The sequence below is a fragment of the Aquarana catesbeiana genome, linkage group LG12 (assembly GCF_042186555.1).
Source record: "Aquarana catesbeiana isolate 2022-GZ linkage group LG12, ASM4218655v1, whole genome shotgun sequence".
Taxonomy (NCBI): Eukaryota; Metazoa; Chordata; class Amphibia; order Anura; family Ranidae; genus Aquarana; species Aquarana catesbeiana.
Window position 1 is genome coordinate 34,202,001 of NC_133335.1, and position 26,484 is coordinate 34,228,484.

At 44.9% G+C, this 26,484-nt stretch overlaps 1 protein-coding gene across 5 annotated transcripts in view; it reads right to left on the reverse strand.

Annotated features, from left to right (window-relative positions):
* The window catches only part of PHACTR3 (phosphatase and actin regulator 3), a 295,682-nt gene that overhangs the window by 136,807 nt on the left and 132,391 nt on the right, over positions 1–26,484 (reverse strand). For 4 of the 5 annotated variants that reach the window (XM_073607543.1, XM_073607547.1, XM_073607545.1 and 1 more), the window contains exons 4-8: positions 25,973–26,140; positions 24,901–25,086; positions 13,931–14,195; positions 10,252–10,487; positions 3,981–4,134 (exon numbers count right to left, since the gene is read on the reverse strand). In XM_073607543.1, the coding sequence (XP_073463644.1) occupies positions 3,981–4,134; positions 10,252–10,487; positions 13,931–14,195; positions 24,901–25,086; positions 25,973–26,140 (1,009 nt within the window). The remainder of the gene's footprint in view (positions 1–3,980; positions 4,135–10,251; positions 10,488–13,930; positions 14,196–24,900; positions 25,087–25,972; positions 26,141–26,484) is intronic. The other variant, XM_073607548.1, reaches the window with a different exon arrangement.

Consider the following 26,484-nt stretch of genomic DNA (forward strand, 5'->3'; position numbering starts at 1 on the left):
TATGTTGAAAATCTTTAAAACTTGAATAAAAAAAAGCCTCTGGATAAAATAAAAAAAATAGGATGTATTCTAGGAAGATTTACATGGCCAAACTCAGCTTGCCAATGGCACAAAAGTAAGTTACCAACATTCAAAGGTAAACCCCACACTCAGAACCCATATACTCAGCTGTCCACTCTATTCCTCAATATGAACCGTTCTACACTTATAAAAGGTCATTCACAGATCAGCAGTACTGACTCGTGCTGAGAGATAACATCATGAACAGTGAGGTGTGGATTAACACATAATGGATACTGCTCTGCTCGCACTGCCTGCCAACCAGCATGCGGGAACAGCATAACCACGAATGAGGGCTCTGTTCCATAAGTGATACCAAAAAACTCTGTTTCTCAGAGGATGTGCCACTTTTATATTTTCATTAAAACATGGATCAACCTAAAGTTAAAAGAAAAGCTCCCTTTAATAATAATCCTATAACAACATGTTTGTTTCATTTCAGCTACTTCAGAAATAACGAAAAGATCCAGATGACAGCCTCGGGGCTTGAACCTTTAAAAATAAGCTAACAATGGCAGCAGCCACAAGTATATGACTCAGAGGATTGGGTGTGTCATTGCCATCATCCCCTATTATTTCAAGAAAACAAATATTGTACCTCTAGTTGGGATTTTTAGGGCAATGTAGTGATCAGAAAATTATTAAGTTAAAAGTCAATTTTTATTAGTACAAAAGCAAATAGAATACAAGTGAAACATACAAATACATATTTTAACTGAGTGTTTTTTAAGAAAAAGGCATCAGATACATGAAAACAAGTGATGCATCCTACTGCTAAATATAAACACCATCCAAGTTGATACGATGGCGTCCGAAAGCAGATTATACTTACCATTGGGGAGGCATGTGGCCAGATATTATAATTATCGGCTACCCTCTGTGAACTTTACAGTTCTGGATAGAATTCATTTGCCAATTAGGGGGGGGGACTGGAAAAAGGTCCTCCTCCAGCGGGAAATGCGCTGGATAAGGTACCTTAGGGCCACTACCCCCCCAGGTCTAAATGAGACTGAAAGCTTTAGACCATTTTTGGAGGGTTTTAGTTCGGGGAAAACCGACTAATCAACAACTCACCATACTGTCATCTGGGGGTTTTTCTGCTTTTTCCTACCTTCCATAATGGGTATCTCACCCCATGGCTGCTTTAATCAAAGCCATCAGGGGCACCCATACATGGAGACGTTAATGGGTCCATCTATAATATACCAGGCTAATGATCCTTTGATAGGATTCCCTAACTGAGGGTCATATGTCTTGGAAAGCCAGGTTTTTCTGCACCCCATCCGGTCAAACTGTATAGAGGAGTTTTTATTTATGTATTTTTACAACAACTCTTAATTAAACTATATATGTATTTTGTTTAATACAATTGTTGCTTTGATCATTGCTAGTATAGAGGCATTGACATGTAGCAACTTTTCCATATTTTGCTTCCCAGTCCTGGGGCGGGGGCTATGAACACTATTGTCGTCTTTTCCGCTTTTTTTGTCCCTACCCGGCACAGGGGGGGTCATGATGATGTTTTTTTTATCATGGCCCTTACACCCCAAAGACACTAAGGAAAAAATTTAATTTTTTTTTTTTTTTTTTTTTTTTGGTGCCAGGGGAGTTTTCCCACTGTGTCGGTGGCTATAAGTCCTAATGTGGGTTTCGGTCAGTTGGTGTCAGACAAATCGTGGTAGGTGGTTCTGAGCATATTCCAGATAAAATAGAGTGTATCTATAGCTCTTATTCATGTGAAATGTAATTTACCATCTCTTAGTCTAAAAGGAGTCAATATAGGTGGGCTGTAAATATACAATCCTCCTCTTTTTGATTCAATAAAATAGCAATTTTATAATAATGACATCAATAAAACTATACATTTTTACATTGATCAGGGCTTAAAAAGCCTCCATTGTATACATTTGCACCATTTAGGGCTTAAAATGCTTTTTTTGAAATCTGACAGACACCAGCCTTTCCTTGCTCTGATGATCTGTGCGCCACAAATAAACTAATAACAGCGCTACATAGCGCTATACACAGTACAATTTATTTATCCTTCTTTTTCCTTGCTTAAGTGTGTGAACGCCGGAGTCTTGTGATTCCGACGCCACACACACTGAAACACTTCCTGTATTAAGAGTTGCCTCGGCAACCAGACGCGCCTCTCCTCCTCCCCATGACACCGCGCCCACACTCCGTAGCACACACAGAAGGAGGAGGGCTTGACGTTGCGGTGGGGGAAGCATGGAGGGAGGCGCCCGTTGCCTAGACAGCCATGAGAACTGGGAGACGCTCCCCTGCAGCCCATGCTAGCCTGGAGGCATCCGTCACCCAGACAACAAAGAAGGGAGATAACGTTCTCTCTCTATTTACCTTAAAAGGAGGTGTTCTGACAAGTGACGGCGGCCAATCTAGGCCACGCCCCCTACACTGCACCAATCAATAGGAAATCACTCCTTGATCTGGGCCATGCCCACCACATAACCACGCCCATATCCCCTATATTAGGACGCCAGGGACAGCCAAGGGCAGCATTTCACAACTGGCTTTCCATAAGAGAGGAACTCTAGGACCAGAGCTCCCTGTCACCTATAAATGGGAATTTTACCTGCACAGGCTATACAACAAAACTTAAGGTATGTTGACTGGGAACTTTCCTACTTGGTGGTTATTTTGGGAGACAGAGTTCCCTAATAACTACCAATATTCTTATTTTTTGATTTATATATATTTCCTTTAAATTTAAATTCTTATTTAAGTTCCATTCATGTCTTTCAGCCTATTTGCTATTTATGGCTGCCGAATATCGGTCTTTTTCTAAAGCATACCAGGCCGTCCCGTAGAGGATAATAAGCGGTTCAGACAAATTGGTGACTAGGTTCCCTGCCAGCACTGCGAAAGCATTTTTTGTAGCTACATGTTCCAATGTAAGTCGCATTTGTTATTTTTCAACAAAAATGCGGTTTTTCTAGATACAGGCGATATGTATGTATGTATATCACCAGTAATTATGTTGTTTTCTGAAATTTTAGAATGTGATGCAATCCTTCCCTGAGGAAGACTTTGCTTTGATAATAAAGTTGAAACGCGTTGGAAATCTGCTTTCGGACGCCATCGTATCAACTTGGATGGTGTTTATATTTAGCAGTAGGATGCATCACTTGTTTTCATGTATCTGATGCCTTTTTCTTAAAAAACACTCAGTTAAAATATGTATTTGTATGTTTCACTTGTATTCTATTTGCTTTTGTACTAATAAAAATTGACTTTTAACTTAATAATTTTCTGATCACTACATTGCCCTAAAAATCCCAACTAGAGGTACAATATTTGTTTTCTTGACAATGGCAGCAGCCATACTTTTTTTTGTTTGTTTTTTTGATACAATGACTCAAAATGAGTATCAATAATAGCCTCCCTCTAACCAATGGATATACAAAAAGTATACCTGCTCCACCTCCGCTGTCCTCTGTTCTGAAGGAGAGCACCGGTGCTGGGAAAGACTTCCTTGACCCAAGCTGCAGAGTATATATGAAGACTTCCTTGACCCAAGCTGCAGAGTATATATGGATGATTCTGCTCACAGTCCAAGTTTCCAAAACAAAAACCAAACATTTATCCATACAGAGGCAAAAAGCTGACATGTTTCAACCCTAAAAAAAGGGTCTTAATCATCTCAGGCTTTTAGCTGTATGCCTTTGTATGGATATGTAAAATGTTTTGGAACCTTGGACTGTGTGCGGGATCTTCCATATATCTTCCTTCTAACCACCTAAATGCCTTACTGAGTGTTCCACCTTGAAAAAGAAAGCCTCTAGCTCCATCCCAGTAAATATCTAGAGCAACGTAGATCAGTAGTCACCGTAGAAATCCTGCATTATTCCGAACATTCGTTATACAGACTCCTTCCCCACTTGTACACACTCACTTACTTTGAAAGCTTGATTTCAATCTGCTCTCTTATCTTCTGCCTCTCCTCATCGGTCCTCTGCGGGAAGATGTTCCTGTCTTCCAATTCTTGCTTGCTGGGTCGATTCCTCAGCTTTACCGCTAACAATTCCTTTTTGTACTTTCTAGGCAAAGTGCCTAAAAGGAAGAAAGAGAATTAGCCCCAATAGAGAAAGAAAAATGATTGTCAACATTAGCAATGAAATTTTGATATCCCTAATTGAATTCACTATTCCGAGAAACTCGCAAGTTCTTGATCTAAGATGGTCTGCAGAATCCTTCTCCGATACACAAATAAACCAGTGATCAGTAAATCGGGGGTGGACATTGCTGGCCTCTGGAAAATTCTAGTTCAATGGCTGTCACAGTTTTCTACAGATTCAATACTTTTAAGTCAATGCACACACACACAAAAAACACGAAAAAAATCTGACTTTCCTTTGCTGTATTCTCATTTCGAGACTGACTTAAATGTATTGAAACCAGAGTCAGGTAACTAATATTATAAGAGGAAAGCCAGCAATCACAGCCTCCATATTTTTTAGAGGACACTCCCTCTCTGCCCAGACCAATTTTCAGCTTGCAACATTGTACCCATATGAAATGTTTATATCTTTTTTTTTCACACAAATAGAGCTTTCTTTTTGTGGTATTTAATCACCGCTGGTTTTTTTTTTTTTTGCTAAATAAATCAAAAAAGACAGAAAATTTTGAAAAAAAAAAAAAAGTTTTTGTTATAAAATTTTGCAAACCGGTAATTTTTCTCCTTCACTGATGTGCGCTGATGAGGCTGCACTGAGGGGCACTGATAGGCGACACTGAAGGGCACTGGTAGGTGGCACTGATAGATGACACTGAAGAGGAGGCACTGATTGGCAACACTGATGAGCACTGATTAGCAGCACTGGTGGGCATTAATTGGCAGCACTGGTGGGCACTAATTGGTAGCACTGGTGGGCACTAATTGGTAGCACTGGTGGGCACTGTTGGGACTGCAGTGCCCTGATTATTGGTGTAGATGTCCCTTTCACACAAGCTGGTTATCAGCTCTCCTCTCCTCACGCTGTCAGCATGAGGAAAGGAATGCCAATAACCGGCTTGTGTTTACATCATGATCAGCTGTGACTGGACACAGCTCATCGCATGGTAAAGAGCCTATGACATAAGCAATTTGTGTCCCCCGGACACAGCTGATCACAGATTGGGGTAAAAAGCCTATGACATAGGCTCTTTACCCCGATCTGTGATCAGCTGTGTCCGGGGGGGGGGGGGGGGGGGGGGGGGAACGACACAAATTGCTTACTTATGGAAACAAGGGTTCTCGATGGTATAAGCTACACAACAGTGACTTGGTGAATGCAGTTGATGCAATGAGCAAACAATTGCTGTTACATGTTACTGTGTAGTTTACACCATAAGGAATCCTTCCGTGAGTGAGTGCTTGGTTCCACTAGATTTTAGTTAGGGGTATCAGAGTAAAAGGGGGCTGAATGCAAATGAAAAGCCACACTTTTCACAGATTTATTTGTAAAAAATCTTGAAAATCATTTTATCATTTTCCTTCCACTTCACAATTATGTGCCACTTTGTGTTGGTCTATCACATACGATCCCAATAAAATACATTTACATTTTTGAGTGTAACATGACAAAATGTGGAAAATTTCAAGGGGTATGAATACTTTTTCAAGGCACTGTACATAAATACATATACATATCAGATTTTGGCAAATTGCAAGACAGAGGTATAAATGTTTGATGTGGCATTTGGGCAATGCCTGTCCACTAAAAAGCATTCCATCCACAGACTGAACACTCCTCAGAAAACGCTGGCGATGGATGCTCACTGTGAGCAAAGCCTTATACATTTAGAAATAAATAAATGTACCTGTAGTTATCTACTCCCTCTTGTGGTAAAAGATGGAACTGCATTAGTTTGGGACACTGAGCGGGTCTAGAGGCAGTTTGTTCCAGTTTGAAGTGATTTAAAATGGAACTAAAGTCTAAATTTAGAATGTGAGCATGCTGGCACTTTGTAAAGACATGCAATATCTCTCCTAAAATAAAAAAGTGTGGGCGCTACTTCCACTTTAACTATGACAACTGAGAAACCTGTTTGTGACATTTCTTCATAAATGTGTGCCAAACTGATCTATCTACAATGTGATGTGGAACCTAAAGTGGTTGTAAAGGCTAAAGGTTTTTTACCTTCATGTATTCTTTGCCCCCTCTAAATAATTACGTTCAATCCCGATCCTGCACTGTGCTGCTCTCTCTTCACAGGAATCAGAGACAGCAGTGAGAGCCATTGGTTCCTGCTGCTGTCAATCAAATCCTGTGAGGAGGGAGTGGGGGGGCAGGGCCAAGCCACGCTGTGTGTGTGCCAATAGATACACAGCACGACTCAGGATTGAGCACGCACGAGTCTGCCATAGCAAATGGAAGGGAGGAGAAGCCAAGAGCACCAGCGGGGGACCACAGAAGAAGAGGATCGGGCTACACAGAGCAGGTAAATATGACATGTTTATTATTAAAAAAAAAGCATAAGCCTTTACAATCACTTGAAGGCCCCTTTCATAAGAGTGGACCGATTGTGTCCACCTGTCCATTTTACAGGCGGAGCCAAACAGACCACTATATGTCTGCTGACACCCGGTCTGCTAAAAACAGAGGGATGGATCCCGTTCCCCATCCGTCTGGTGGATCGGATGACAGTCTGATGGAAACAGACAAACAGCTGGTTCCATCCGACTGTCCCATAGAGAACAGCAGGCTGTGTCTGCTCTGCATAGTGGAGCGGACACGGACCTGTCATCCGCCTGCTCAGCGTGGATCTGCGGAGAGATTCTCCGCTGAGCAGGCAGATCCGCTTGCCGCGTTCCGCTCCGTCTGAAAGGGCCCTAAGCCTGCAATGCTTACCTCTGCTCCAACTATATGACATCTACAAGATCCCTGGCTGGCATCTACGTCCGGACTTATTTCAAGTGCTAGTCTTTGGCCATCTTGATCTGCCAGCAAGAGATGCTGTCCTGTCATCCCAGCACACAGCTCATTCTACATTTTAAAGAAGACTGTGGGCAGGCAGGTAAGTTTATTTTTGTTTTGATAAAGTAGGGAATGGCTAAGGCTTGGTTCACACTACTGCAATGCGATGTTGACACGATTTGCAGTGCGATTATGTAGTGTGATTTTGATGCAATTTTGGTTGCGTTTTGGATGTGGTTTTTTGTATTCTATGGGGCCAAATCATATTGTAAATCGCACCAAAGTAGCACTGGACCCTTTCCAAAATCGCATTGCAGCAGATGATGTTATTTTCTTTGTCATGTGAAGCAGTGCGACTCAAGTCACTTTTGAAGTCACGTCAGTGTGAACCAGACCTTAACCACTTCCTGCCCACCCCATTGACATCCTCAATGAGGCCCTGTTATCCTGACTGGATGTTATATGACGTCCAGCAGGATAAGTCGAAATTGCGTGCCCGTGGGGGCGGGGCGATCGGTGGTGCTGTGTGTCACTCTGACATACCGCATCTCCGATTGTGATAACGAATCTATAATGTAGGCTCTTTACCACGTGATCAACTGTGAGCAATCACAGCGGTAACCAGGAAGTACCAGTAATTGGCTTTCCTTGGTTCTTGCTGACAGGAAGAGACAGTCGGTGGCTCTCCTGTCTGTCAGAAAGGGGTCTGCGCTGATAATCAGCGCATTGATTATCAGCACAGCCCCCATCAGAGGTGCAAATCACAGCTGCCAATCAGTGCCCATTAGATGCCAGTCAGTGCCCACCAAAGTGCCAGTCTGTGCCCAAAGTGCCAATCAGGGCCCATCAGTAACGTCTGTCAGTGCCTTTCACAGATGCCAATCAGTGCCCATCAGTAACGACTGTCAGTACCTCCTAATCAGGCCTGCCTATTAGTGCCATTTATTAGTGCCTGTCAGTGCCACCTATCAGTGCCCATCAGTGCCGCATATCAGTACCGCCTATCAGTGCCCATCAATTCTACACATTAGTGCCTCCTCATCAGTGCCACCTTATGAGTGCCAACTCAACAGTCCTGCCTCATCAGTGCCCGTTAGTGAAGGAAAAAACATAATTTTATAACAGAAACGAAGAAAAACGTAAAAAAAAAAAATAAATTGTTCTTCTTTAGTTTGTTTAGCAAAAGATAAAAAACCCAGTGGTGATCAAATACCACCAAAAGAAAGCTCTATTTGTGGGAAGAAAATGGTCAAAATCTAGTGTGGGTACAGCGTCGCATGACTGCGCAACTGTCATTTAAAATGTGAGAGCACTGAAAGCTGAAAATTGTCCTGGGCAGGAAGAGGTGATGTGCCCTGTATTGAAGTGGTTAAACACCTGTGAGTTTATATTCTGCAGTCTGCATCCCATTAGGGAGATTGCTCTCCATTTCCTGTCCTGGGGATACAACAGGAAGTAAGAGGAAATCTCCCCAAAATGAGAGCAATTCCCTACTTAGACAGTTTCCACTAGAAAAGGTGTCCCCATAGAAAGGTTTTGTTACATTTTCTAAACACTCCCATTTTGGATTTTTCATCACTTTCAGACTTGTGACATTGGTCCCAGGTACAAATGGAGAGGTTGAATCTACTGTAGCAGGGTGACCCAGGCAGTGCTACTCGGTAAAATGGTAGTTTATGCCAGATTTTGAGAGAAGCAGGCACACTAATGGCTCAGATGTGTGCTGGCTTCATACTGGAGCCAGAATTAGAGCACTGGGCCCCCACCCCCTCAAGGAGGTCAGTGTGTGAAGGGAGCCATGAGATGCTGGTGCACCATGCTGTCCAGGATGGGACAGACCAAGGTCACTCGAGGAGGTCAGTGAGTGAAGGGAGCCATGAGATGCTGGTGCACCATGCTGTCCAGGTTGGGACAGACCAAGGTCACTCGAGGAGGTCAGTGTGTGAAGGGAGCCATGAGATGCTGGTGCACCATGCTGTCCAGGTTGGGACAGACCAAGGTCACTCGAGGAGGTCAGTGTGTGAAGGGAGCCATGAGATGCTGGTGCACCATACTGTCCAGGTTGGGACAGACCAAGGTCACTCGAGGAGGTCATTGTGTAAAGGGAGCCATGAGATGCTGGTGCAACATTACTGTCCAGGTTGGGACAGACCAAGGTCACTCGAGGAGGTCAGTGTGTGAAGGGAGCCATGAGATGCTGGTGCACCATGCTGTCCAGGTTGGGACAGACCAAGGTCACTCAAGGAGGTCAGTGTGTGAAGGGAGCCATGAGATGCTGGTGCACCATACTGTCCAGGTTGGGACAGACCAAGGTCACTCGAGGAGGTCATTGTGTAAAGGGAGCCATGAGATGCTGGTGCAACATTACTGTCCAGGTTGGGACAGACCAAGGTCACTCAAGGAGGTCAGTGTGTGAAGGGAGCCATGAGATGCTGGTGCACCATACTGTCCAGGTTGGGACAGACCAAGGTCACTCGAGGAGGTCAGTGTGTGAAGGGAGCCATGAGATGCTGGTGCACCATGCTGTCCAGGTTGGGACAGACCAAGGTCACTCAAGGAGGTCAGTGTGTGAAGGGAGCCATAAGATGTTGGTGCACCATACTGTCCAGGCTGGGACAGACCAAGGTCACTCGAGGAGGTCAGTGTGTGAAGGGAGCCATAAGATGCTGGTGAACCATACTGTCCAGGCTGGGACAGACCAAGGTCACTCGAGGAGGTCAGTGTGTGAAGGGAGCCATGAGATGCTGGTGCACCATACTGTCCAGGTTGGGAGAGACCAAAGTCAAACCCTGAGAGAGAGTCCAAGAGGGACAAGCGCAGCTAGGGAGCTGCAAGGAAAGACGCAGAGCTAAGATAGATAAACACTGGGGTGTGTTTGATGGTCAGGAAGACCAAAAGGTGTTTGATGGCCAGGAAGACCCTGCAGAGGTACTCGGAGCAGTAGAGCTGCCACAAGAGAGCCAAGAGGCTGGATGTTAGATCTTCCCATGCAGGGGATTCTCACCATTACTGCAAAGACATATCTGTATGAACTTTGACTTGCTTTTAAATAAAAGTGGGCTGCCATGCCCTAAAATACAGTTTTGGACTGGTAATTAGGGATGACGATTAGAGAAGCAGGGGGTTCTTTAATGTTTTTGCTATGCACCCCATCACACATACACACAGCTCTGTTCAGAAGGGAGAAAAGGGGAAAACACTGATGATTCAGAATGGACAAAAACATGTAATTTGGGTGTAAGTGTTGTACAAATTTTTTTTTTGTTCTCACCAGAGATAACAGAGCTGTTGAGTTCATCTTCATCCTCATATAACAGCACGTTGTCTTTATGGCTGGAATCCCTGATCAAGTTTTCTTTGTTTTCCTCCGCTTCTTTTACTGAGCCGCACTTGTTCTCGCAGTCGCTCTCCGTGGAGCTGTCTCTGCTCTTGTCCATGCTGTTGGGCCTTGAGGTTCGAAACTCCACCCTCTTCTTCGGAGAAGACTTCACTTCCCGACTGTGAAAGCTGGAGAAATAAATCAGGCAACAAATATGAGAGTGTTAGTAGTGAAAATTGTTGTTATTCCCAGAGAGTGACTAATAAGATATATTTAAAGCCCAGCTCTGAGAAAAATTATTTTAAATTAGCATAGTTTCCTAGCAGATTTAAAAAATAAAAAGCTTAGGCTGCAATACTCACCTTTACTCTGAAGATGTCCTATGCAGTACTTCTTTTGACCACAAAATGTCCTCAGTCGTCTGGTAAAAAAGACATCCAAGATCACTCAACCTATAAGACTGAGTTGATACTGTGACTGCAGGGTGCCATTGGCCTGCCCATTGAGGGTACGCCATGACAGTGCCCATTATTCACACTATATTCATGTAGATAGCAGCACTGCCATCAGCAATGATCTCTGCATCTGGAGAACCACTGGAAAAGGAATAGGACCCAGCGTGTCACGTGACCAACCTGAAGACTCTGAATACATTACTGTGCAAAAATTTTAGGCAGGTGTGAAAAATGCTGTAAATTAACTGCTTGCCGACCGCCGCATGTACATTTACGTCGGCAGAATGGCACGGCTGCGCAAATGAGCATACCTGCACGTCTCTTTGAAATTGCCGCCGTGCCGGCGCGCGCGCCCTGGCCGCGTGCTCCGTTACGCGGCCGCGGGTCCCTGCCGGGTGCCCGCGATCGTCTCACGGAGAGGCAGAACGGGGAGATGCTAATGTAAACAAGGCATTCCCCGTTCTGCCTTGTGACAGGACAGAGATCACTGCTCCCTGTCATCGGGAGCAGTGATCACTGTCGTGTCACTTGTAGCCCAGCCCCCCCACAGTTAGAATCACTCCCTAGGACACTTAACCTCTTCATCGCCCCCTAGTGGTTAACCCCTTCCCTGCCAGTGTCATTTACACAGTAATCAGTGCATTTTTATAGCACTGATCGCTGTATAAATGACAATGGTGCCAAAATAGTATCAAAAGTGTCCGATCTCTCCGCCATAATGTCGCAGTCACAATAAAAAATCGCAGATCGCCGCCATTACTAATAAAAAATAAATAATAAAAATGCCATAAAACTCTCCTATTTTGTAGACGCTATAACTTTTGTGCAAACCAATCAATATACGCTTATTACGATTTTTTTTTTTTTTTTACCAAAGATATGTAGAAGAATACATATCGGCCTAAATTGAGGAAAAATGTGTTTTTTTAGATATTTTTGGGGGATATTTATTATAGCAAAAAGTAAAAAATGCGTTTTTTTCATTATTGTTGCTTTTGTTTTGTTTATAGTGCAAAACATTAAAACAGCAGAGGTGATCAAATACCACCAAAAGAAAGCTCTATTTGTGGGGAAAAAAGGACGTCAATTTTGTTTGGGTACAACATTGCACGACCGCGCAATTGTCAGTTAAAATGACGCAGTGCGGAATCGCAAAAAATGGCCTGGTCATTCAGCAGCCAAATCTTCCGGGGGTGAAGTGGTTAAGAATGCTTTCAAAAATAGAAGTGTTAATAGTTTATTTTTTAACAATTGACAAAATGGAAAGTAAAAGAACAGAAGAGAAACCCAAATCAAATTAATACATGGTGTGACCACCCTTTGACTTCAAACTAGCATCAATTCTTCTAGGTACAATTGCTCACAGTTTTTGAGAGAACTCAGCAGGTAGGTTGTTCCAGATATGTTGAAGAACTAACCACAGATCTTCTGTGGATGTAGGCTTCCTAAAATCTTCCTGTCTCTTCATGTAATCCCAGACAGACTTGATGATGTTGAGATCAGGGCTTTGTGGGGGCCAAACCATCCCTTCCAGGATTCCTTTTTCTTCTTTATACTGAAGATAGTTCTTAACGGCATGGGCTGTGTGTTTGGGGTCGTTTGCAGCCAATCACACCCTTCCCTGATGGTATGGCATGACAGAGAATTATCTGCCTGTATTTCTCAGTATTGAGGACACTATTAATCGAAACCAAAATCTCCATTTCCATTTGCAGAAATTCAACTCCAAACTTGCAAGGAAACCCCGCTATGCTTCACTGTTGCCTGCAGACACTCATTATTGTACTGCTCTCCAGTCATTCGGCGAACAAACTACCTTGCTATTTTGCTTCATTAGTCCAGAGCACATGCTGCCATTTTTCTGCTCCCCAGTTCCTTATGTTTTTATGCATAGTTGAGATGCTTAGTCTTGTTTCCACATCGGAGGTATGGGTTTTTGGCCCCAATTCTTCCATGAAGACCACTTCTGGCCAGACTTTTCCAGACAGTAGATGGGTGTACCTGGGTCCCATTGGTGTCCGCCAGTTCTGTGCAGATGGCACTGCTAGACATCTTCTGTTAAAGGGAAGTAAACATGATGTGCTTTCATCTGTTGCATTACGTTTCCTTGGCCTACCACTGACATAAAACTGTATTCCACAACTTCACCTTAGAGTTGAAGAGTTTGGCTGTTTCTCACCCAGTTTTAGGCCCTCTACACAGCTGTTTCTGTTTCAGTTAATGACTGCATTTCAACCTACATATGAAATGGATGATGATTAGCACCTGCTTAGTATAACTGGTTAATTATACACCTGACTCTAATGCCGCGTACACGGTCGGAATTTCCGACAACAAATGTTCGATGTGAGCTTGTTGTCAGACCGTGTGTAGGCTCCATTGGACATTTGCTGTTGGAATTTCCGACAACAAATGTTTGGAAGCTGGTTCTCAAATTTTCCGACAACGTTGTTGTTGGAAATTCCGACGCACAAAAGTCCACGCATGCTCGGAATCAAGCAGAAGAGCTGCACTAGCTATTGAACTGCATTTTTCTCAGCTTGTCGTACGCGTTGTACGTCACCGCGTTCTTGGCGATCGAATCTCCGACAACATTTGTGTGACCGTGTGTATGCAAGACAAGTTTGAGCCAACATCCATCGGAAAAAAATCCACGGTTTTGTTGTCGGAATGTCTGATCGTGTGTAGAGGCAATATCCCTACAAAGTTCCTCACTTTGTGCGAGTGTACAAAGTGTGCAAGTGTAAGAACTGATGTTGGTTTGAAGCCAAAGGGTAGTCACACCAAATATTGGATTTAAATTAGATTTTTCTCCTGTTTGCTCATTTTGCATTTTGTAAATTGATAAAAATAAACAATTGATATATATTTTGAAAGCATTATTACTTTACAACATTCACACCTGCCTGAAACTTAAAATATGCAAAAATAATAAGTATGAATCAATTACCTGCAATGAGCATGCAGGCAGTGAAGTCAAGGGAGTATGACCTCCTGTCCTGCATGCTTGTTCCAGGTCAGTGAAGCAATAAGTAGTGCAATCAGGATAACTGTCCAGAACCTGCCCCTTTAAACACCAAATAAGTAATGGCACCCCCCCCCCCCCCCCCTATTTATATCCCCATAGATTCCCTTAACTATCTTACAGACATGTCTTGCATTGTATATGCATTCACCTGTCTTGGCGATGTTTGGTGGCCAGCGCCCGGTGGAGTTCCTCAATGACTCGGCTGGAAGGTAAAGGCATATGCATGGCAGGCAGGTGCGGGGAGCCTGTTGGAGTCGGGTTCTGGCCCTTCATCACTGAACCGTTGTTTTCTGAGATTTTCTGGCCGGATGGCTGGAAGAGGTTGGTGTGTCCTGAGATATGGGAGGAGCCAACGGAGGCAGGATTTTTCATGATCCTCGCTGGAGGGGAGGGGATGTCTTCCATTTCTGTACCTGTGGGGTGACAGTACAAGAAGTACAGTGCTAATCACATTCTGGGAGCTCAGCTACACAGACAGTTCTTGTTGCATACACTTGAATAGCTAAGGCCCATTGTTATTAAAGTGCAACTCCAGGGAGCAAATTTTAAGCGGACCTTTACCCTAAAGGTCATGTTGTGCTGCCCTGACAGCTCCCCCCCACTCCTTCCTATAAATGGACATTAATTTTTATTTTTTTTTAACAAAGTAATGTATTTGTGCTCCAAAGCAGCACGTCCACGTTTCTCACCTGTTGTGGAAATTCCACTATACGCTATGCGTAATCCGTCTCCTGCGCTATTAAGCACCCTTTCAGCCTTACTATGTCCATGTTTCCCGTATCATCCCAAGTAACACAGACATGACCACCATCTTACATCCTCAGCTCCATCGGTCCCCTGCCTTGCCCTCAGGAGCAAAGGCACCTTTATTCATCGGCAACAAAAGGAAATGATAAACAGGAAGTCATGGCCCCAAGAGCCAATCGCTTCCTCCATGCAAAATGACATCACAGGAAATGACTACACAAGAAATGACTACACTAAAGGGGAGGGCATCCACCATCATGGTCAGCATGGAGCCCACTCAATACTGCTCAGAGTAACCAGTATCTAGTGAGATCATTCTACTTGTTCTTACAGGCTTGAGAAGATGTGCAGGGACATTGCTACTGGTGTTGTCAATATACGGTACAAGAACATTAACAAGGCAGATATCAATGTCCTCTTATTAAAGCAGATATGTATCCAAAAGGGATAGGGTAGCCACAACAGAGATATAACATGTTTCTCTCGTTATGCGGACTTAGCTTCTCTAATGTGCATAGACATTTGAAGGCAAGAAGCCCAGAGCATTGCGCTTGATACTTATAAACCGGAAAGACGCCCACACACACAGAGAACACGTCTCCAAGCCCATGAGAAGGTTTTCATACTGACAGTTTTACCGCCGGTCCCGATTCAACCCAAGTGCACTCTGCTAGAGTGCTCCTTGGTTAAATCAGACACAGGGAGACAGATGACAATCTATAAAACACACATAATAAAACGTCCACAACACACCTAGGCGAGAATTACATTTGGTACTCCCTGCCCCATGAACTGCAGGACTTTAGGTCCCAAAATAGCCCTGCGGCACATCTGCGCATGCACTGACTTCCCCAACCATCTGCACATATGCAAACACTGCTACCAGGGATGTCCGAAGCCTTCCCCATCTTTGTGCATGCTCGAAAAATCACATGTGCAGGTGTGCCAGCGGGCTCTGCCAGGGCCCAAAAGGACAAGCAGAGTCCATTGGCACATCTGCACATGCGCCATAATAGCAGTGCTGAGGGATGGAGTCACCCGAGAGGTGGACTAAAGTTCTGCTTTGAAGCAATGGCCTGCTAAAGTTATTCCAGGAGGCATACACCACTAAGGGCCATAAAAAGTCAAAGCTACATACTAAGTCCAGACAACTTTTGTTTTGTTTTGCTTAGAGTGAGGAAGAATTAACATTTCTGAGATTCTGACTCACTTCCTGTCCCTGTAACACCTGCACGGAAAATAGTGGGGGGTACAGCTGGGATAAGAAGTCATGTACTGTATTAAACACATTCTTGATGTAAGAAGGCTTCTGCTGGAAGCCCCAGCTGTCTTATTCTATCACGTCCCAGTTGCCAGGCAATAGGACACACTTTCTCTCCCCCCAACACAATGGGACACAGCCCCACTTCTCCCTTGTCAGTTGCAGGGCATTTAGTCTAAGCAAATGCCCCCCAGTTCTGGGATTGGTCCTTGGCACAGTAGGCATCTTATCTGAACCTCATCAGCTTCTGCCTCACTTTCAGCAGGGTGACTGCTAAAGGTGAAGCTACACTAGCTTGCTATTTATTCTGAGTGTCTGCATCCTGACCTTACAGTCAGAAGTTTTACATTTTCCCAGCAAAGGCAAATGCAGCAAAGCATTGTGGGCAATGTAGTCTGGAGGAGGAAGTGACTCTGTTAGCTGGATCAGCCCTGAACGACATTACAGAAAATGCAAAGCGCGCAGCACTGCATGCTGGGAGCAGTAATAAAAAGATCAGCGCGGCCATCTTTCAGTCTCTCTGGACGCCATTAAAATCTTGTCAGGAGGAGGTCTGTGTATGACCAGGAATGAGAGGCTGCGGCCTACACAGCAGAGAGCCAGATTGGCTGCCTCTGAGGTACTTTACTTTAGCTCTGCCAGCTCAGCAAGCGGATCGGTTTGCAGCATCAGGACATCTGGAAGTTTCCTGCACTTCAGCCATCCAAAAGGAGTGGTACAGTGCAGCGGCGCCATCTTCTCGTCTGACTGAGACATCAGAAGGGGAGTCCGGACGGAGCCTCACAGCCTCTGAGTCTGTTGTGGTGAGAGGGCACCTGCCCATTTCAGTAGATTGCGCTGTTTGCTGAATGAGTTATTACTACAAGATTGCTCGCGAGACTTGTAGTTCCAGGGATGTGAATCTACTCAGCAACATACAGTTAAACTCTGGGGTTTGTTGTTCCCTGTGCTGTAAGGTCAGTACTGTAATACACTCACACATAAGGAGGAAGTTACAAGTGCCATATTTCTTCAGTTAAGCAGTTAGCAACGTACCGTTTATTCTACAGTTTGCCTTTTTCTCTCTTTTGCCTTGTGGATTATAAATAATGCAGTTTAAACTACAGGCTAGCTGAAGATATCCGGAATCTAAAGAACTTTTACAATCTTTCCTTTTTGCCAAGCTCTGCTGCTCTATATGCAGGGTTGATTATGGTATTAAACCTAGGGGGAGCCATTTTATTGGGGCATTCTAAAACGTTGCACTGTGTTACTGTATGCATGTGTTGTGTTAATTTATGCTGGTCTTTATGCTGAGGCCTCAGGGGACGGATATCCAATACATGCGTTGAGGGTGTTGGATATTCACCTCCCTGTGTACCTGTTCACATATACCTTTTCAGGTAACGGAGGTACACATTATATATACTGGAAATTAAGTGATATTTTCCTGTTAGTTATAACTTGTGTATTCATGCCATTTTATTATGTCTATTCTTTATCTCAAGTAAACATTTCTCAGTGGTTCATTGATATTGCGTGAGTCACTATTTACTACAAAAGCTGGTAACGTGATGGAACACAGGGCCTCGGTAAATGTACTTCATGGTTTATCATTACTGTGTCTTCTCTCTATTGCTGGGTTCCGCATTAATATTATCAAGTAGGTGTGCCAGAGGGGTTGGGCCCGTTCTTGGGGTTGAGAGGCAGGTGTGCCGGTGGGGTTGGGCCCGTTCTTGGGGTTGAGAGGTAGAGTAATGGATTGAACAAACAAAAGCAGCTCCTCCGGGGGTTTGCTACACGTGGGGGCTCGTCTGAGATTTACCGCTACTCTGCAATCAACTTTTCAAGTTAGCACCCCTACAAGTGCCAAGATGGACCCCGCTACTGCGACACAGTGATGTCGTGAAGAAGGTGCCCGCCCGGAGTCAAGCGTAGTGATTGAGCTCCCTGGGGACACCTGGACTGAAGAATGGATCAGCCAGGAGGTAAAGATGTTGACTCCAGACCAGAAGGCGTGGTTGATTGCTGTCAGACCGGACCAAGAAACCTCTTGCACTTATGCACTATTAGAGTGGAGAGAAGGTGTCCCTGAAAGCTTCAAAGGTGCCAGTGTGCAATTGGCCAACAAGATGGAGCTTTGCATAATCCATCTGAAGGTTCCAGACAAAGGTCCTACCAGCTCCAGTCAAGCTGAGTCAACGTCAACTACAGAAGAGGTTCCCTCCCCATCACCTCTGGCCACTATTGGACCAGATATCTTTACTGCCTTGGGAGACTTTGGGTCAAAATGCCAGAAAGACACTCCAACACACTCTGGAACTGGATATCAGAAGCTCAGCACTTTCTCTGGAAGACAACCTGTGCCTACAGGGGAAGACAACTGAAGAGTGGCTGGACCAGACCACACAAGCCTTGGATGAATGGGATATTCCTGGGACTCACAAGAAACAGAGAATCACAGAGAACTTAAAAGGGCCTGCCTCAAAAGCCATCCGCAATCTCAAGCTCAGTAAGAAAAATTGTGTCGTTCAAGACTACCTGAACATTCTGCAGGATGTGTTTGGGTGCATTAAAAAAGTTTCTGACCTCGTGTACCAATTTCAGCATACTTACTGGAAAACAAAAAAATAAGTCAGAGGCCAGGATCTGTTTTTGAAGTCAGGGTGGCCAGTGCAGCTGATGGCGACCCCCAGATCGAGCTCCTTAAGACTCAAAGTGTCACAGCTGATAGAGATGGTGACCAAACCGTTGGATCTCAAGTCTGAGATAGCCACACTGAAGATGCAGGTATCCCAGATGATGGAAGTGATGGACCAATTGACAGCAAAACGTACTGAGTTGTCCGACATGGGTGTCACGGGGCAGAATGTACCCCCAGACTCACCTACTGCGTCTGGCCATAGACCAACGAATCAAGACATCTGCCTAAACTGTGGAGGTGTAGCTCACTACCAGGGAGTATGTCCTAGTCCACCGAAGAGGACAGAAGACTGGCGTGGACCTCAGAGAAGTGACCCAAGGATGGAGAGAAGATCTGGGCCTTCAAGAAGAACTTTCGCTGAATCTGCAAGGGAACAACGGAGAACACCTGCAGTTTATGCCATCTCATTGATATTGCGTGAGTCACTATTTACTACAAAAGCTGGTAACGTGATGGAACCCAGGGCCTCGGTAAATATACTTCATGGTTTATCATTACTGTGTCTTCTCTCTATTGCTGGGTTCCTCATTAATATTATCAAGTAGGTGTGCCAGAGGGGTTGGGCCCGTTCTTGGGGTTGAGAGGCAGGTGTGCCGGAGGGGTTGGCCCGTTCTTGGGGTTGAGAGGTAGAGTAATGGATTGAACAAACAAAAGCAGCTCCTCCGGGGGTTTGCTACACGTGGGGGCTCGTCTGAGATTTACCGCTACTCTGCAATCAACTTTTCAAGTTAGCACCCCTACAAGTGCCAAGATGGACCCCACTACTGCGACACAGTGATGTCGTGAAGAAGGTGCCCGCCCGGAGTCAAGCGTAGTGATTGAGCTCCCTGGGGACACCTGGACTGAAGAATGGATCAGCCAGGAGGTAAAGATGTTGACTCCAGACCAGAAGGCGTGGTTAATTGCTGTCAGACCAGACCAAGAAACCTCTTGCACTTATGCACTATTAGAGTGGAGAGAAGGAGTCCCTGAAAGCTTCAAAGGTGCCAGTGTGCAATTGGCCAACAAGATGGAGCTTTGCATAATCCATCTGAAGGTTCCAGACAAAGGTCCTACCAGCTCCAGTCAAGCTGAGTCAACGTCAACTACAGAAGAGGTTCCCTCCCCATCACCTCTGGCCACTATTGGACCAGATATCTTTGCTGCCTTGGGAGATTTTGGGTCAAAATGCCAGAAAGACACTCCAACACACTCTGGAACTGGATATCAGAAGCTCAGCACCTTCTCTGGAAGACAACCTGTGCCTACAGGGGAAGACAACTGAAGAGTGGCTGGACCAGACCACACAAGCCTTGGATGAATGGGATATTCCTGGGACTCACAAGAAACAGAGAATCACAGAGAACTTAAAAGGGCCTGCCTCAAAAGCCATCCGCAATCTCAAGCTCAGTAAGAAAAATTGTGTCGTTCAAGACTACCTGAACATTCTGCAGGATGTGTTTGGGTGCATTAAAAAAGTTTCTGACCTCGTGTACCAATTTCAGCATACTTACTGGAAAACAAAAAAATAAGTCAGAGGCCAGGATCTGTTTTTGAAGTCAGGGTGGCCAGTGCAGCTGATGGCGACCCCCAGATCGAGCTCCTTAAGACTCAAAGTGTCACAGCTGATAGAGATGGTGACCAAACCGTTGGATCTCAAGTCTGAGATAGCCACACTGAAGATGCAGGTATCCCAGATGATGGAAGTGATGGACCAATTGACAGCAAAACGTACTGAGTTGTCCGACATGGGTGTCACGGGGCAGAATGTACCCCCAGACTCACCTACTGCGTCTGGCCATAGACCAACGAATCAAGACATCTGCCTAAACTGTGGAGGTGTAGCTCACTACCAGGGAGTATGTCCTAGTCCACCGAAGAGGACAGAAGACTGGCGTGGACCTCAGAGAAGTGACCCAAGGATGGAGAGAAGATCTGGGCCTTCAAGAAGAACTTTCGCTGAATCTGCAAGGGAACAACGGAGAACACCTGCAGTTTATGCCATCTCAGTAATGCTTACCAGCCTCCAAGATGTCAACGGAAACAGAATTCTCCACGGTGGAAGAGGAAGGATGCACAAGTCCAGTCACAAAAACCTGCTATTCAAAATGCTTCCACCAGACCTCCTGCCCAGTTAGTAGGCCCTTTGTCTGTAGTGCCTGTCTTGATGGAAGAAATCTACACAAGAGCCCTTCTTGATTCAGGTGGTCAGGTGACCTTGTTGACTAGAGGCATCTGTCATACATACCCCTGCATAAGTTGGAAGATATAGAGATCCAGGGGATTCAAAAAGAAGATTACTCTTGTGATGATACCTGCGTATCAAATTGTCGTGTGATCCATTGAGGATTGAGGACTGGGAAGCCTCCAGACTTTGACACACTAGCTATTGTGTGTCCTCGGTTGCCAGGGTCCACAGGCAGTCCGTTAATCGTAGGGACCAACACAGATCTGGTGAAACGGCTGTTACCCCCTGTTGTCCCCAGATGTGATCCATTACCCTCACTGCCGGAAAGAGGGCCAGAAGTGTCTTCCTCTCCCACAGTGGATGAAGAAGGACCCAGAGCAGAAGTGGAAGAAACTAATCTGCAGGAGGCAGAAGTTATCAAACCGAAAGAAGAGGCTAGTGGGCCTACCGTGTCTAGGCCAGTGGAACAGAGAAAACGAAGAGTTAAGCATCCTTTCAAGAGACCAACCTGTGATGTGTTGGGTGAAAGCTCTAAGGAAGCTGTTTTCACCTCAAAAAGGACTCTTGAGACGCCTGGTCCTTCCATCACACATTTAGTGGAGGACAACCCCAACTCACCCCCAGGCACATCTAGCTGGACCATTCCAATTAAGGTGGCCTGTATGCAGGACAACCTTTCTTCTCATGCTCATTGGTGGGAGGTTCCTCTGCAAGGCTTTTATGCAGATGCCAACTGTCTGATTTCCTGTGTACACTAACTTGTTTTCTCCACTTGTATATAAAAAGCATGTAATAGGTCACAGACTTTTTACTCCCTTTGGGGACCAAAGGTTCTTTGGTGGGGGAGTGTGTAGCAGGTTTTCCACAATCATTTCACCGATTACCCAGTTGACTCGCCAGCAGGTCCGATTCCAGTGGTCTCCAGAGGCGCAAGTAGCCTTTGATAAATTAAAAGATCTGTTCACCTCTGCTCCAATACTACAGCATCCATGTGTTGGAAGTGGATGCCTCGGAGATAGCTACAGGAGCAATCCTATCCCAACGCCAAGGACCTAAGGCTCTCCTCCATCCTGTAGACTTTGCTTCTCGGTAAATGACTCCTCCAGAGAGGAATTATGATGTGGGCAATTGCGAATTACTGGCCATCAAATTCGCTTTGGAAGAATGGAGGTACTTGTTGGAGGGGGCTGCTCATCCTAATATGATTTTCACAGATCATAAGAACCTGGAGTACTTCAGAACTGCAAAACATCTAAGACCCCGACAAGCTCGATGGGCGTTATTTTTCTCCAGGTTCAACTTTCATATTTCACATCGACCAGGCTCTAGGAATGGGAAAGCTGATGCCCTTTCCCAAATGTTTCCAGATGCTCTTAAAACAACTGAACCCGTACCATTCTATCCGCACAAACTTTTTTGCTCATCCAACCTGATCTGAAGACAGCCATCAGACAAGCTTCCAGCCAGTGCACGGAACCTGAAGTGTCCTCCCTGAGGAATCATGAGGGGTGCTATGGTTCCAGGACAAGATTTTCATTCCTCAACAAGTGAGACTCCAAATCTTAAGAACCTTCCATGACCACAAGCTTGTAGAACATTTTGGGATACAGAAAACATCTGACCTTATACAGCGCTCTTTTTGGTGGCCCACTTGGAAGCAAAATTGTAAGAATTATGTCAGTACCTGTACCACGTGCCAACGCAACAAAGGGTCCAATACCAAGTCCTGGGGTCTATTACGGCCATTGCCCATTCCAGAACAGCCCTGGAGGAAGATCTCCTGGGATTTTATTGTTGACTTACCCCCTTCCGAAGGGTTTCACTACCATCTTGGTGGTAGTAGAGCGTCTCTCAAAAATGGCACATTTTCTACCTATGGTTGGAACAGCCTCTGCCTTAGACACAGCAAATATATTTATCAAAGAGATCACCAGGTTGCATTTGGTGTTGAATAACATTGTTTCCGACAGAGAAGTACAATTTACTTCCAAGTTTTGGAGAGATCTTTGCAAGTCTTTAGCAATAGAAGTATCCCTTTTATCAGCATACCATCCACAGAGCAATGGCCAGACAGAAAGGACAAATCAAACCTTGGAACAATACCTACGATGTTTTTGTACCTGCTCTCAAGACGACTGGGTGTCCCTTCTTCCGTGTGCAGATTTTGCCTACAATAATTTCTTGCATTCTGCTACTAATCAATCTCCTTTTTTGGGCCAATTATGGTTTTCATCCTTCTTTCTTACCCAATTCCATAACAGAAGCTTCAGTACCTGCGGTCCAGGATCGGATAAACTTCATCCAGACCAATTATCAGCAACTCCGGGAAGCCATGCAGCAGGCCAAAGAAAACTATAAAAAATACCATGACAAAGGAAGAAGAGACAGCCCTGTTTTCAAAATAGGAGATGAGGTGTGGCTGTCTGCTGTAAATCTTAAGATCTCCATCACGGAAATTAGGACCAAAATTCATTGGTCCTTTCAAAATCAAGAGAATGATGACACACAGTTTTTCATGTCTCACTACTAAAACCGGTGCTTCCAAGTCCCTTTCCCAGGCGATAAGAACTACCACCACCTCCAGTTCTGGTAGAAGGTGGGGCGGAGTTTGAAGTAGATGCCATTATGGACTGCAGAAAGAGAGGGAGACAAGTACAATACCTCATCAAAAGGAAGGGGTATCCCCCAGAAGATAATTCCTGGGAGCCCTCGAGCAATGTGCATGCTCCACGTCTAATACAGGCCTTCCACAACAAATATCCAAGAAAGGTGGGTTTTGGGCATCCGGAGGCTGCCCTGGGGGGGGGCACTGTCAGCCAAATAGCCTCAGCAGGCATTATTGGCGCATTCCTGCACGCATGCGCGGTAGGTTGATGGTTCAGCGCATGTAGGTGCCTGAAGGAACGAGGCGGCGTAGGAGAGTGCGCGATGCTGGCCTATAAAAGGCTGCCCATATCCTCTGCAAATTGTCGGATTGTCTTCAGCTCTCCCCTGTTCCTGAACCTGGATTGTGCTTTCAAGTGTTTCCTGTTGTGACCCGGCATGCCTCCTGACCTGCTCTGATCTCTTCTCCAGTGTTTGACCCCTGGCTTGGCTCACAGACTTTGCTATTATCTGCACCTACCTTATTATCAGTGTTTGACCCTGGCTTGGCTCACGGACTTTGCTATTATCTGCACCAGCCTGATTACCAGTGTTTGACCCCCAGCTTGGCTCACGGACTTTGTTTTTTACTTACACCTGCCTGACCACCAGTGTTTGACCTTATGGACTCTGCTTTCACCTTGCTGATTACTTACCTGTGTCTGACCCCTAGCTTGCCTCGCCATTCTCTGGCAACTGCCTCCAGACCTGCTCTCAGGTGTCTGATCCTCAGCCAGGCCTTTACCGAGTGTCCCGTATACACCATCATCTGTATCCAGTTGCGGCCTACAGGGGACTTACTCTCTCACCTTGCTGCCATCACCAGCGGTCTCCAAGTGATCATCAGCTCAAGCCTTCTTCAACCTGCTGGCAACCCGTGCTTCTTCGAGCCCTATAACTTTTGTACCACCTTCAGGGGTATACTGCGCTTAGCCGCAAGGGGAGCCTCTCTCAGCATCTTGGCCTCGGATAAAGTACGTGACAGTGGGGGCTCGATCCCAGCAGTTCTGATCTTGTTACCTTTTGTGGATGGTTCTGTGTATGGGCTGTTTCTTTTTGTTCATCGTATTGCTGCTAACAATGCTGCTATCTTACATTAGCTGTATGTTATATGTGGAGATTGTGCTCAACTAGTCACAGAGGTTTTATAATTGGCGGGATAATGTCTGTACCTTTTATTTAAATTTTTTACTTTTTGTCTTTATTGTTACCTTTTTATGTGATGTGCAAATTTGTAATATAAAAGAATATGACCAAAAAAAATACCCTTAGCCTGAATTGTATTAAAAGAAATGAAATTTAGCCAAACACAGCAGGTTTTCTTCTGTTGATAGAAGGGATGACACATTTATGTCTCATGATTTGTGTGACCCCCTCCCCCCTCATTCTCCCATGTGAAGGTGAAAACTGAGCTAAGCAGGTAAGTTGCATTCCTCAAGTTAGCCTGGTTGTCAAACTTCACATTTGGTTTGAATGCACCATGAAATGAGGTCAGCTGAGATTGGTTTTTAGAAAAATTGACAAGACAGCTGTATTGTAATTTGTAGCCATGAATGACATTACCACTTTGTTCTGTTGTATTGTGATTGGCACTCTTGATGTCAGATATTCTCTTACCTTGTATACACTGGTTAGCCCACGTGGATGACTTAGGCTGGTTCAATGGAAGTAGCGGGGGGCTGTTGAGGAGCGTTGTTTTTCTCTCTGGAGATGGAGACTCGAGAGATTCGGTGAGAAGTAAGGCTTGTAATGTCTTCTCCACAGAGTCCTTCAGCTCTTCTTCCAACGACATCTGCACTTTACCTTAGGTGATAAATAAAAGTGAGTAAATGACCCATATCAGGCTCTGCTGTGACAACTGTGAGATTCTTGTTATGCGGTGTACACACGATCGGACTTTCGACTGACTGAATCACGCTGGACATTTCGATGGACTTTCGACTGACTTTTCGACGGACTTCCGTCGAATCAGACTTGTCTACACACAATCACACCAAAGTCCGACGGATTCAACCGTGATGACGTACGACTGGACTAGAATAAGGAAGTTCATAGCCAGTAGCCAATAGCTGCCCTAGCGTCAGTTTTCGTCCGTCGGACTAGCATATAGACGAACGGATTTTTCGACCGGACTCCGTCGGAAAGATTTGAAACATGTTCTAAATCTAAAGTTCGTCACATTTTTGACAGAAAAATTCCCGCGGCAGGTCCGATGAAGCCCAACGGTTTTGTTCCGTCGGACAAGTTTGGTCGAAAAGTCCGGCCGTGTGTACACGGCATTATGCTCTTTGAAGTGCACTATCTATATATATCTATATATATGGACAGTCCACTAGGGGATCAGTGACACCAACAATGAGGTGTCTGCAGTCCCATCGTGGACTTTATAGAGGAATATATGAATAATGTACTTCAGAGATGGGAAATAAGAATGGATAGGCTGCATATTATATGATCTTAGATAATTCTACCCCTGTATACATAATTTTACCTGCATTGTCCTACTCCAGCTCCTCCTCCAGGTTTGTTTTGTTGACATTTCTGGAGCTGTGTACACAGTCCAAAACTAGCCACTGATGAGTAAAACACAGAGCTCTAGCATAACACTTATCAATCTTATGAAATTATGGCAAATCCAACCCTTTAACCAAATCAAAATCAGTTGGAAGTGTTTTGTCCTTCACAGTACCTGCATCCTCTTCTACTTGCTGGTCCTCATCCGGGGAGCTGATATTTGCTGCGGATAAGATCTCTTGCAGGGTCTCATCAGCGGAAGGCGATGGGCTTGTGGGAGAGGGGAAATCACTGGAGTCCTCAGTCGTGGTATCTTCTGATGGGCTCTCTTTAAGATCAGGATCTGAACAATAGACATTAAAATGAGGAAGCACAACTGTCACAAATAGGACAGAAGTTATACAGGTAGCTTCATCTGCCTTCAGATCATTAATGCTAATTGTAAATTACTTTCACATTGTTACAGGTTGAAAAGAAGACACATGTTCAATAAGTTGCACAAACCCAGCCCGCAAGACTGCATTTGTGTCTTTTGTAGTGACCTTACACTAAACAACATCTTTATTCTCCAAAAATAATTCATACATGTACACTATACAAATACATACACATCCACTATTTATTGGCCATGTAATCTATTGTTCAATAAACATATTTCTTCCGGTTTCTTTCTGCCTCCTTGTAACA